General features: G+C 37.5%; 1 protein-coding gene across 7 annotated transcripts in view; it reads right to left on the bottom strand.

Annotated features, from left to right (window-relative positions):
• HELZ (helicase with zinc finger) overlaps nucleotides 1-13,104 on the bottom strand; it is an 87,731-nt gene that overhangs the window by 33,489 nt on the left and 41,138 nt on the right. For 5 of the 7 annotated variants that reach the window (XM_057418550.1, XM_057418553.1, XM_057418555.1 and 2 more), the window contains 3 exons: nucleotides 9,180-9,310; nucleotides 6,628-6,807; nucleotides 6,013-6,117 (listed from right to left, as the gene is read on the bottom strand). In XM_057418550.1, the coding sequence (XP_057274533.1) occupies nucleotides 6,013-6,117; nucleotides 6,628-6,807; nucleotides 9,180-9,310 (416 nt within the window). The remainder of the gene's footprint in view (nucleotides 1-6,012; nucleotides 6,118-6,627; nucleotides 6,808-9,179; nucleotides 9,311-13,104) is intronic. The other 2 variants (XM_057418551.1, XM_057418552.1) reach the window with 2 other exon arrangements.

Here is a 13,104-nt window from a genome sequence, read left to right as displayed (position 1 = left end):
TGGAAGAGGAACAAGGAAGACAAAAAGGCTATGCCCTAGAAAATGGAGTAGAAGTAACTCCACAGAGGGATACAGGAATATGCCAAAGCCCACCAGCAGAGGATCTGGATAAAGATTTCACAGGGCTTCTCTATGGGGTGCTCCTCAAGAACATAATCTCTGTCTAGTAGGAACTGTATCTAAAGCAGAACGTTTAAACTACAAGAACCTACTGTAGAAATATTAATACAAAGAATTAAAGTTATTGAATTCTAAATCAAATTAAGATGCTATTACTTAAACTAATTTCACTTCTAAATATGGGACTTAATGCTGTTTGGTTTATCTATTCATTGTTTATTTTCACCTGCACTATTCCAAATTCCAAATTCTTAATCAAGTATTTGGAAAAGTGTAATTATGGACCTAAATGCACTGCACTGGCTGGAGTTTGGATTTCACGTGTCCACCCACGTTTGCAAATTACAGCTCAGTTCCATACAACACGAGAGAAACAATTATTAGGATTATTATAAGTTTGGCTTGTGAAAATACAATGTGCATTCTGAACAATAAGAACAAAATGAAATGCAGAGAGGTGCAAAGGCCCCTGCATATTCTGAAGGGCTTTTTAATTTGACAGCAAAATCAACCAAAATTGACACTTTGCGACCAAAGCTAACTCTAGTTAAGCCTGGGCTCAGTGAGGGAGCAAACACCACACTCCTGAGACATTCCTAGAACAAGCACCTTCTAAGGTTATTCCTTATCAGCCACTGAACTGCTAGGCCTTATTTGATAGACTGTTATTACATAAACATAACAACACAGCCTAATAGGTAGCAGGAGCAAAATAACCCTGCTCTATTTATCCCAGCCTTCAACCAGCTTTCATATGATTCCATTTCTCAGTCTTAACTGAGGGCAATACTTACCTACCCTCTCACAGGAGCACTGTGAGGATTAATGAGTTTATTGTGAGTTTATATTTGTAAAGCACTTTGAGATTCTTGGATGAAAGCTGCTATTGAAATGCAAAATATTATGGTTATTAGACATTATTATACCATGCAATGTCTTTTATTACCAAAATTCAACTATGTGTGACTCACAGATTTGCTGACAGCATTTCAAACTGCATTGCTGCTTACCCATTAATTTCTTTTATTTTGATGTCAGATCAAAAAGGTATCCCAGAGCTATTATTCACCCCTGGCACAAAAACACCTGACAGATGTGACTGCTTCGAAAATGTCGGGCTATAAGTAAGCCACACTGAACAAGGGATTGCTTTCTCAGGTGCAATTTGGTCTAACAAAGTCTCCTGTAATTTCATTATTAAGATTTCTTCTTTCTTGATGTTAGAGGAACCTATTACTGGATTTTACCAGCTTATCACAAACCAGAACATTTCTCCCTGCAACGTACCCTTAACTTCTGATTAAACAAGCAACCAATCTTCTGATATTAATACCTGCATCAGCAAAGTACCTGAATGCCAGCACAGTCCAGCATTAGCAGTTACCAATTTATTTAGTAGTTACTAACCAAATAAGCAAAAACTGCAGCTACAAAACCAAAAGCCAGCCATAGCTCACGTGAGTGTGCACTTTCTCACATCACGCGCCTCACATCAAGACTTCAGTTCTGGGGAAGATGAAACTTTGAAGGCTAAGGTTTACCCAAACCACAGGCAGGGAAGTTACTATTGGAAATCAAGATGATTATAGCTTAGGGACTCAATCCTCTGCAAACAAAAGTACTGAATATATCTACTGTACTTCCTAATACTCAGTTAGCATGCGCAGAACCTGCATCTCGCACGTAAATTCATACCACCTTTATTTCTAAATGTGGCATCTGGATATCTACAACAAAAGCCTTCATTTCTGTGGGTCTCTAGCCAATGAGTCAAAGAATGGGACAACCTGGCAGCTAACCTATTTGTCCACCAACTTTCCAGCCATTACATCAATTTGCCCTAGTATTTCTACTAAACGTTAGTGAAATTGAGTATTTCCCAGTATTTCCTATTTTGCTCCTATTGGTAAAGTTCTATCATCAAAGTATCAATTTGTACGACAGCCTATTTCCAAAAGTAGTGACCTTAGATCAGTAATTTAGATTCACAATCATGTCCTTGTTCATGTTTCAGGCCGGGATTGCTCCTAAATCACTTAAAATACAGCTCTGTAAGTTAGCAAAGCAGGAACCTAGAATCAGAACCTCTGAGGGAGGCTAAACAAGAGTTTCATGTCACTCCTGTCCTACAAAAGCAACTTCTGCTTCTCATGTCTCCTTACAAGGATGAACAGGGACTAAATTAAAAGTTCTTCAAAACTTTTTTCCCTGTTCTGAACTGGGTAACACAATTCCTCCCAGCTCTTGATATAAATACCAGGATTCTCCCTTCAGGCTGTGCTCCAGAGAACTCTGCTTGGAAAAACTCCAATCCCAGCTCCTTAGATTTTTGTGCACTTATTTCTCACCTGAAATCCCTCAAGCAAGAAGAACACAGAAGCTCAGAGGAGCAAGAATCCAGCAGTTTGATTTTATGCCTCTGTTAAAAGACTATTAAAACCCCCAAAAATCTCTAAGTAGACCCAAAAAGTCTAAAGAAAACTTGAAAAGCACCTGATTTCCCTCTTCCATTTCTTTTGCTCTACCTCCAAAGCCAGGCTCATTCTCACAAACAAGCATGTTCCCAGGGATACAGAAAACATGTGAAGAACTTGTCTGACAGTTACCTCCTTAAAACAATCTTCTTCTGAGAATGGCATAAGATAAAAGGTAGAGTTTCAAGAAAACAAGCGAATGGCCGCAGAGCGATTTCTTTCCGTTTCAGACTAGCATTTGATAAGATCCATTAACACCAGTTTCAGCACAAGAACAACTCCAGCCAATTTGGAAAAGAGGGCAATGGTTCTTTAAATCCTTCTGGGTTTTTGGTTTGGGTTGTGGCTTTTGTTTGTTTTGCTTCAATTCAAACTCTGGTTTGCTCCCATTGATCAATTTTTAAGTCGGGGTATCTCCTGAATCTCGCAGCCACGTGCTAAAGGTACCTGGTTTCAGGCTATAGCCGTGCTTACACATGTACGTTAAGATTTAAGTATTTAAAAGGTTAACTGAAGAGGTTTCAGCTGGGAGATTTTGAATAGAATCAACTTATTTTCCGACATTGCTGAATTAATAGTCAGCAATGACATGTCAGGAATAAACTGAAATTAAAGTATTAAAATTACAGATAAAAGCAGCATCAATCTCCTTCCTTTCCCCCTAGTATTACACACAAAAACCAGCATATGGATGCAACTAGATTTGAAATATGCAAGTAAAATAACAGTAATGAACAGCAGATACCTCAACCACTATACACCCAGGAACGTACAGAGAAATTGCTACTATCTGCTCCCTAGGTCTTGACTGAGGTTTTTAGGAGGGTATGTATGCACACTTCCTTATCCCTGGAAGCGTGCAAGGCCAGGCTGGACAACCTGGTCTAGTGGAAGGTATCCCTGCCCCTGGCTCTGACTCACCATCTAAAAGATCCCTGCTTCTCCACACTGAAAACCAAGCATTTAGCACCTAAAAGAAGCACTTAACTGAAGGCTCTTTCCTCCTAACTGTAGGTTATGATTGGGGTTTGTTTCTTTCAGAAACACATCTGCATTAATTTACATAAGTAGAACAAAATCGTTTCAGTGTCAAGTTTCTCCAGCAAGAGTCAGGGTTTGGAGTGTGCCCCTAATGCAGTTGAATCATCTCATCAAACCCAAGGGCATTTTTTTTCCTGGGTACAAATTTGTTTATGGGCAGCAGGACTATGAGAATTTGGCCTTCAGGCTTCACTGGTATTTTATTTAGGTGCAGAACTTAGACTCGACATAAATTCTCAGTGCTCATTCTGACTTTGTATTTTCTAAAGGGCACAGAAAGTTATTTTGTTAGAAAAAAAAAGTATGAATTTATAATATGATATTTACACAAAAATACCCAAACTCCAGGCTTCAAACTTTTATGTCGCATCATTGACAGGGTAATTTATTTAGTGTACATCTTATCCACAGAAACATACAGAAATATTTACACAGTTCTCTGTACTCAGTGGGTGTTAGATAATTTAGTTTTCCTTCTTTAAAAACAACATAAATATTATGGTGCTCCCCACTAAGCTACGGAAACATTTTTAGCCAGGATACTATGAAGCCAACTCATCACTTGTAGAGTAAATAAGGAAAAAATCTAAAGCAAACTGTTTAGCCATTTAGAAACACAAACTCTGCGAGTAGCACATCCAGCTTTGATAATCAACTGCTGCTGCTCCACTTGATGTTTCCTTTAGAATAATGCAAGAGCCTGTTTACACTAATGATGGTAATCTGAAAATATATCTTAAGAGTCAAAAAGCAAGGTAACAGATCCACAATTCATTTCATGCTAGGAGTCTTTCATAGCTCTTGCTTTCAATTCAGATAAATTAACCCTTTAACTCCTGCCAGATCAGCTCAATACGTGTTTACCTTTCAAACATCTTCCTTTCAATTAGCCGTGGTATTTTTTATTTGAAGACACACATATTTGTGGATCCCTGAATACATACACACACAAATCTAGATATGCCTCCATTTCAGAGAACATTTTATAGAGGTATCACGACTATTTGAACAATATCATCCAAATCCACAGCAGCACTTTCTGAAGGCTTCATATCAAATGCTATGACAATCATACTTAAATGCAAGCATTCAGTGGCTTTTAAATAATACGTTGTGATTTCCTTGGCAAATATATTTTAACCATAAGGAAAATACCACTTTTATGTATGTTTTTCATAAGTATTTCTGAGACTGGACTATGTAGTTGAATGCAGCACATAAAAGAAAGTAGCAAAAGCCTGGCAACCACAAAAAAAAATAAGCATTTAAGTCCTTGCTCTGTTAAATCACAATTCAGTATTCCCAAAAGTGTCAGTTACACACGTTTTTTCCCACCACAGAATTAAGACACCGTCATGCTTTTCATCACAAAGTGCTTTACAAATCACCTTAAGACAATCTGTGTTGAAATGCAAGCAGATCAAAAGTAACTATTCAAAATAAGCTGCCTTCTTTTCCCTGGCTAGATCCTCAGTGGCTGTAAAATGTCATAAGGCAACTTAATCCACCAAATTTAAGACAATTTACAGCTGCTGTAAATCTATCCCTTTCACATAACTTCATTGGCTTTACTAACATTGCATAAACTGTATGTCCCGAATGGCTTTTAATAGCTAAGAAGCAAACATAAAGAGGCATTTCCTTAGTAATATATTAAACTCATAGACTGGCATTCAGAAAATTATGCCTACAGTTTAAAAAAGATACATCCCAACCTAGCATTATACTGCATATATTGCAATTACTGCACAAAATATTCCCAGGAGCTGGTTTCTGCCTTTAAATAAACCCTCCTTAGCTATTTCTATGCAAGTTTACCCTCCTTGCTCCTCAAGTTTCCACCTCTTCTTCATTTTTTTTCCCCTTTACTTCCCCAAGATCCCCACGGTAAGTACATTTAACCACATACACAATGACTTCAACCTGACTTATCAGAAGAGGCCAAACTACTTTCACATGATTCTCTAAACATGTAGCTCCTATGACATCAAAGTTATTCTTCAAGAAGCCAGGTGGGTAGCCCCCAGTTTCCAAACTATCATTGGAAGTGTGAGTCAAAATGTTCTGGAATTAAAATACAATTAAAGCGCATTTGATTTTATCATAGTAGCTTTTAGAGGAGCATATCAAAAGTTTGCTCATTAGGAAAGACACATTTATCAGTAGAATAATAAAAGCTTAAAAAAGGATGTCTTTATTTTTATTTAACAAATGACCCAAAATTACGTTGACAATGTCCTTTTAGTCTATGTTTTTAAAAGCACTGCCGGTAATGCCAATATGCTTTTATGTTTTAGAAGTTCTTTAACCTTTTTTTATAGACACCTTTTCTTAAGAATAGTATTTTATAGATACATAATAAGCCTTAAAAAAATACCTGAGAGGTCTTGCCTGGGGATTGCCTGCTTCTACATATGGATGTAAATAATCCTTTATGTAGAGATCAGCAGCACTATTAGAATGGGTGCAAATGAGAATCCTGCTGGAATAAATGGTGCAAATAAAAAAGCAATGAAGAAACAGAAAACAATTCAAAGCAGTAGAATACAAAAAAAAGGAAACAGTGGCCATCTTCCTGCACATTTCTCTTAATGAAACTAGCTGCTAACCTAACATAGTTGGCATGATTGAGCCCTTTAACTCAAATTCTTCAGTTAGGAGAAATTCAAACAGTTTTTCAGTAATTATTTTGTGATTATTAATCTAGACTCGATTTTAAGCACGGAACAGCTCTTGTTATCTAACATACTGCCAAACTTTCCATGTCGAGCAAATCACAGTCATCTATATATTGTCCATTTTAATTAGTTTAATTCCAAAAGGAAACTACAGGCTAAGACTATAAAATTACTTTCTCATTCAAAACAATGACGGATGGCTTGGGGTTTGTTTGTTTTTAAGCTGGATGGAAATTCTACATTCCTACCTTTTAAGTAAAAAAACTACATCTCTGCTAATCAAGTATCACCCTATGTTTAGTGCCCCATCTCACCTAGTATCCTGTTGTTGAAGTATGTGCTTGACTGCCTGAGCCAGAGTGAAGGTTTTTCCTGTCCCATAGGGACCGATGATAAGAACAGGAGGCAGTTGTATTGAAAGTGGAGTAGTGATAGCCAGAACAGCCTCTTTCTGCTTAGCGTTTAGCCGAGGGTCCAACTGCTCATCCCATTGTCTGTACAAAAGGAGACAGAGTTTAAAAAGAGAAGCTATGGCAATGCACTCTCAGTCAGAAATGAAATGAAGTACAATTTCTAAAAGCTATAAATAGCTTATATGCTACTGTATTGATTGTGGCATTGAGTCATAATGAAACAAATCAACAAATCCAGCGAAACAATCACATGCTGTAACCACAAAGATTTGGTATTTGCAATAAATAACTTGGGGTTTTGTTTTTTTCATAAGGAATCTATTTCTCAGTTTACACTATCTCACCTAACAGTAATTAACCTGCATAGGACACATAGTACAAAAAGTAGGTACTGCACCACCATCCCCTGATAACAAAGGCAAGTAGACATACAATTTTCTACTATTAATATGCAAAATGTGACTTCAGTTACAGTTCTTTCCTGCAGTATTTACATTGTCAACTTTAAAAGTCAACAGTTAAAAAACCCCAGGGCTTGGTAAAATTTATCCATGATGAAATTAAAAAACAACTACAAAACTTAATAGCTACCAATAACCACAACCTTCTCTTTGCCTTTTGTTTTTTAAAACACTAATCCACATACCTCTAATGGGAAAGCAGCCTAAAAGAATGGATTTTGCTGTAACCAGCTAATGATACCAGCATTAACAGGAAGATGCTTTCAGAAAATTCCAATGAGCGTAAGAGGTTAAAGATCTGTAGACACAGTTTTAATATTCCCACTGACAGATTTAGAAGTAGACATGCATTGTAAAAACCACCTGTCACTGCTGCACATATGGCCATACTTTAGTAATGTGATCTGCTTTGGTACAAGAACTGGGCTTCTTACAGACTGGGAAAAGTATCTACTCAGTAGCAGTTAGTAACAAGGAGTAAAATCAAGAGGGAATTGACCGAATTCCCAATTTTTTAAGACACCTATGAACAACAAGCTGGCAGAAGACTCTAAGAAACACTAGAAAGTAATAGGGACATGAAACAAAACCAGAAGAAGAACAGGGAAAGGCGGTTTTCAGTCAGAAGTACTGATTCTGCAGGTAGGACAAACCAAGCTCCCAGATGGAAAAAAATATGCTTATTACACTGAATGAAACTGAACTACAACCATTATAATTATCATTTATGCATATAAAAAAATCAAACATTACACAAATGATATTGACTAAAAAGAAAACAACAGTTCTCACTTTCTTGACTTACCCTCTTTTTAGTGAAAACACTGCTAACTTCCAAACTATTCTTAAACACCATTCCCTTGAGATTCACTCAAAACTTTACTAAGCCAGGGGACTGTCACTGACCACCATTAGCTTTGTACTAATAACTGTAGGCAAAACTTATTCCCTTCTTTCTGCCCATACTGTCAAAGCTTTGATGCACGCACAGAGAACACTGCTCCCACCCTTTTATTGTCTCTGTTTTCCCTACACTTCCAAAGAAAAACTAAAATTTTCCAGTAATTTTTGTCTCACATTATCTTGCTGTCTCAGGTTTCTAACCTGATCCCTTTCCTTTTAATCCTTGAGCTATCGTCTGATTAGTACTATATCTCTCTACTATATACAATCACTCTTAATTCTCACCTTCAAGACACCATACAACTCCTCGCATGCTGTACAGGATATCAGTTCCACATACCTCTCATTTCCCTGGTTTCTAAGTACAGAAACCTCATGCCTCTTTTATCCTTCCCCATGCAGCGAGAATACTGCCCATATTCCCTGAGCAACACAGCCTCGCATTTCTCTTCCCTAAGTTTCCTCTTCGAGACAAACTATTTTCACTGCATCACTGCACCAGCTTTAAGTTTCCTTATAAGTATTTATAGTACATAGGGGTTTACAATTTCATAAAGGAAACTGTAAGACATGTATACAAAGAATCTCAGGACTGCTTGCAAGTGCAGTGCTGGTCCTTCTAATGCTCCTTCCCACAGCTTTCTTAGTCATACCCTCAGCAATATGTCCAAATTTGGGCTCACTGCACCACACTCCAGAAGTCCTAATGGACCACTCTTTGAGATCCTGCACAGCAAACTCCTTGGAACTGGTATTTTCATTCCTATAAAGCATCATACATATTCTCAGTGAAGAACAGAAGAGTAAGCAACAATAGCAGATTTGCTTTCTACAGCTGCAATGCAACTGCAATTCCTATAAAACCACAGCTCAGTCGCAGGGAAAACCAATCAACAGATTCTAGTCCTCAGAGAATCACTTTCCTTGTTTTCTTTAGAACAGCTTCACTCCCTTCTCTGAACCATCCTCACCATTAAAGAGCAGCAAGGCAGGTTTCTTGTTCCAGGGCAGGTTTCAGCCATCTGTTATGAGGAAATCAGTACACATCACCATACAATCTTTGATATTGAAGTGTTTGCATTCCCATACCTGTTGGGACTCCAGGGGATGGTAGGAGTCATGCTGACATCTGGAAATAAAATACTGTTGTCCTTAATCCTGTCCAAAGCGTAATGCATTTCACAGAGGGGTAAGCGATTTAACTGAAACTGAAGTTCAACCTGCAGCACAAAAGGAATGAAGAAACGAAGAGGTGAACCAAAACCGACTGATTTAGAAAACACTCTTCAGACTTTGCTGCATATGCTACATTTTTATCTTCCTGCAAACTACAGATTCTCAAGAAGAGAGCTGAAAATATCATTCAATCAAAAGATCTGTGGTAAAATTAACTTCTCCTCTTTATTGTTGTTGTGAAGCAAAGATAAATACAGCATTTTCTCTAATGCAATTCTGTTGTTTGACTTTTAAGATTAGATTCCACTGTACTTTCAGAAAAAAATTAAAGGGAAAACATTCTTGGAATTATTTATTTTAATATAAAAAATACAGCAGACAATATTCTTGTCCTAAACCATTGGTTTTGCAAACAGAAGCTTCCATCCCTTATTGTAACAACGACCTCAGAAAAGCAATAGACCAGAAATTTTCACGGCTCAAAGGACGACATAAATCAGATGTGTGACCAGCAGAGATAAACCCCAAACACTATTTATTTCTAGTCAAACATTCTGCAATAACAACTTGTTATTTATGTTCAATTATTAGGACTCTCTGAAAGTTAATTTCTAACAATTCATTGCTTATCAATACATTAATTTTTTTTGTTCTCTCAATTACTTATGTTATAATGCTAGTAAATAAGATAATGCCAACAAAACTCTGGTACAAAGCCAGAAACAACATGAAGAGCACGTTAACATCCCTGATTAAATTCAGAACTGAACAATGGAGAGTGAAATTAGTTTATACATACATATGCTAAAAGAGCAAAGAGAAAAATACATTGTAAATGTGAACATGGAATAAAAGCAGCTCCTGGGGAAACAGTTCATAAAAACAGTTCAAATCATCATTTACACATATTTAAATTTGCATTTATTAATCTATCCAAGCCCAAATGCATCTGAGCAGAGCATTATGCCCAAGATCTACATGTTAACAACCAACACAGAAGCCTTTATACAAAATCTGGCATATATTTGCACTAATATAAAGCAGCATAAAACCACCTAAAGGTGCTGAAGAATTTCGAGTCACTGACATATTTTTAGTTCTTGGTTGGTTTGGGGCTGGATTTTTTTTTTGTCAAATCATTGTTATCTATCACTAAAGGATTTGCAAAACACAGCTCTCAGCATTTACTTTCTAGTATATTTAAATATCACATTATTATGTAGCACGTAAAATCACCACTAGCTTTGCCATAAATAAACAATGTTTGCTTGTATCAGTGCAGAACGTAGCCATTAACTTTCAGTCCCTGGCAGATACACAGATATTAAATATTTATCTTGACTAACATATTTTAGAGCAAGATGTATAACCATAATGCTGGAGAAAAAGGCAGTAACAAATCTGTACAGTGTTAAGTATGGAGTTCACTGAAGTGACTATAACTGCTAGAAGTTTTGTAAATGGGACATATGAACGTTTAAGAATCTTTTTCCTCATTGTTCCACTGTGTAGTTTTGGATGTGCCTAATTTGGATGTGGATATGCCTATCCACTACCTTAGTAAATACAGTGGTCTTCAGAGCAGTGGGGTTCAGCACTTGTCAGGAATGACAGCACCAGCTCATCCTGCCCAAGGGGATCTCAAGCTTCCTTTCATTCCAAAGCTCTGTCCTACCCAACCTTACCCAGAGCCAGTTTGTCCACTCAATCACATCCCACAGATGTTTGGAAAAGCCCTCCCCAGGAATGGCAACGGACCCAACCTCACAGTTTGATCTATACAGGAAAGACATCTATGCTCAATTAGGCCCAAGGCTGACAAAAGAACACCCAATATAACAATGATAATTTAAATGCAGAAAACCTGTGATGCTCATCTGAGTGACACTTCAATAGTCCCTTCTGGGAGTCCAAGCAAGGTGCCTCGCATTAAATACCTCTCATTATCTACCTGCATTCACCATCTGCTTTTGATTTGTTTAGTTTTGATGGAATCAAGTAAGTTACATTTGCAGTTGCAGAGTACTGAATGAGGCCATCTGTGAAGGAGAGGCATGTAACCTGCTTTAATATATAGTCCACAATAAGAAAACAGTGGGAAAGGAAGTTAATCCATTGCCAGTTTCACAGAAGAAGACACAAAACAAACACTCCAAAAATAAAACTGTTGCATGTTAGTTTGGTGGCCAAGCAGAGCAGCAGCCAGGGGGTTTAAAGCATCCATTCACTCCATCCTACCTTCATGAATGGGGCACTTGATAAAAGCCGAACTGTGTATTTGTTATAGTTAAGCCAACAACAGGAAAACAGGTGATGAGAAAGTTTCAAAAATGAATTATTACATGAGGAAAGAAAGCAACCCACCCAACACCTACCACAAGGAAAGCAATTCTGTCAGTGCCTGAGAATCCCATGGGGAATATGCTAACTCCACTAAGCAGAGCTCCCAACACCTTTCATAAAAAGGCTATACATCCAAATTACAACATCCTTAGTTCTAACCTGAGGATCCCTTTCCAATTTTTCAGTTACCACTTAACCAGAAAACGTTTTCTCACAATTAGAATTCCCTTGAAACATAGATAACACTTTAAGGATTTGACCACCAGTTCACTGACCCACGTATGATGTACTAAATGATTTTACAAGCAACTTTAAGACCCAACTCTTCATGCAGAATAGATTGTCTTATAAAACTTCACCTGAGGCAGCAACTCAAAGCAAAATGAGCCATTTCTGAAGCCCCAGCTCATTTTGCATTCCAGAGGAGTCTCTGATAGAATCAATTAGTAAGTTTAATTATTGTTTTAAGAAAACAAACACAAAACCAAGAGCCCAGAACAACCTAAGTCTTCCCAGACCAATTATCCATGCTAAATTAAGACATTAGGATGCTCACATATGTTTCTCCAAAACAAAATGAATGGGAGGAGATAATCCTTTGGTGAAAACTCATTCCTTTCCAACAATTTTAGTGGCCTTAATTTGAGGTTATTTCTGCTTGGTAACAAGATCAATCATAAGCTCCACAGCAGACACATTGGGGATGGGTGAGGAGTTTAAGTATTTAACTTCATTAGAGCTTTGTCTTCCTTTATATGCATTTACATCTAATTCATTGTTTGCAACCCACATAGTTAAAGTATCCTCACCCATGCCATGTTAACTGCAAAGTAATCAAAAGCCTGATCCTCCTGCTAACACCATTTTCTCTAGCAAAAGCGTTACAAATCCTCATTTTGTGACAGAATGCCTCCAAGATAGATAAATATCTGTCCTGGATAGAAGTGTTAGTGGAGCAAGAGTCATGGAGGCAAGTATTATCATTCTGAAACACAGGATATACATAAAACTATTTATTCACCTTCCTTGTGGCTCTTACCCACCAACCCTCACTATCTCCAACAAGGAAGTACTGTAAGTTAAAGACTCTTCCACTGAAGGACAATATTCCCTTGTTTCAATATGGGTACAGAAAGCAGCACAAGGCCCAGCTGTAACCTCAAGAAACCTTATTAAAATTTAATCTCACCTCAGGCCTAGGAACAAATAATGGAATCCACAATGACACAAACATAAAGACTGAAAAGGTACAAAACAAAGAGTCCAAGGTGCAAGTTATCAAAGACCGAGCTGGCTATGTCAAGAGCAGCAGAGGTTTTTGGTTTGGTTTTGCTGGGGTTTGGGTTAGGGTTTGTTTTTTGTAGGGTTGGTTTGTTTGTTGATAAAAAACACAAGAATAAAAAATTCCCTCCTTTGACTTCATTAAGAAAAGGCTCCTGAGGTCTCTGGTGAAAACAGCAATGACAGACATAATGATGGAAGCCACATCAGAGAG

This window comes from Pezoporus wallicus, unplaced genomic scaffold (genome assembly GCF_028554395.1).
Source record: "Pezoporus wallicus isolate ANWC-B61680 ecotype Strahan unplaced genomic scaffold, APGP_CSIRO_Pwel_v1 contig_3710, whole genome shotgun sequence".
Classification (NCBI taxonomy): Eukaryota; Metazoa; Chordata; class Aves; order Psittaciformes; family Psittacidae; genus Pezoporus; species Pezoporus wallicus.
Note: the sequence above shows the minus strand (reverse complement) of the source record. Positions and strands in the feature narration are given on the sequence as shown.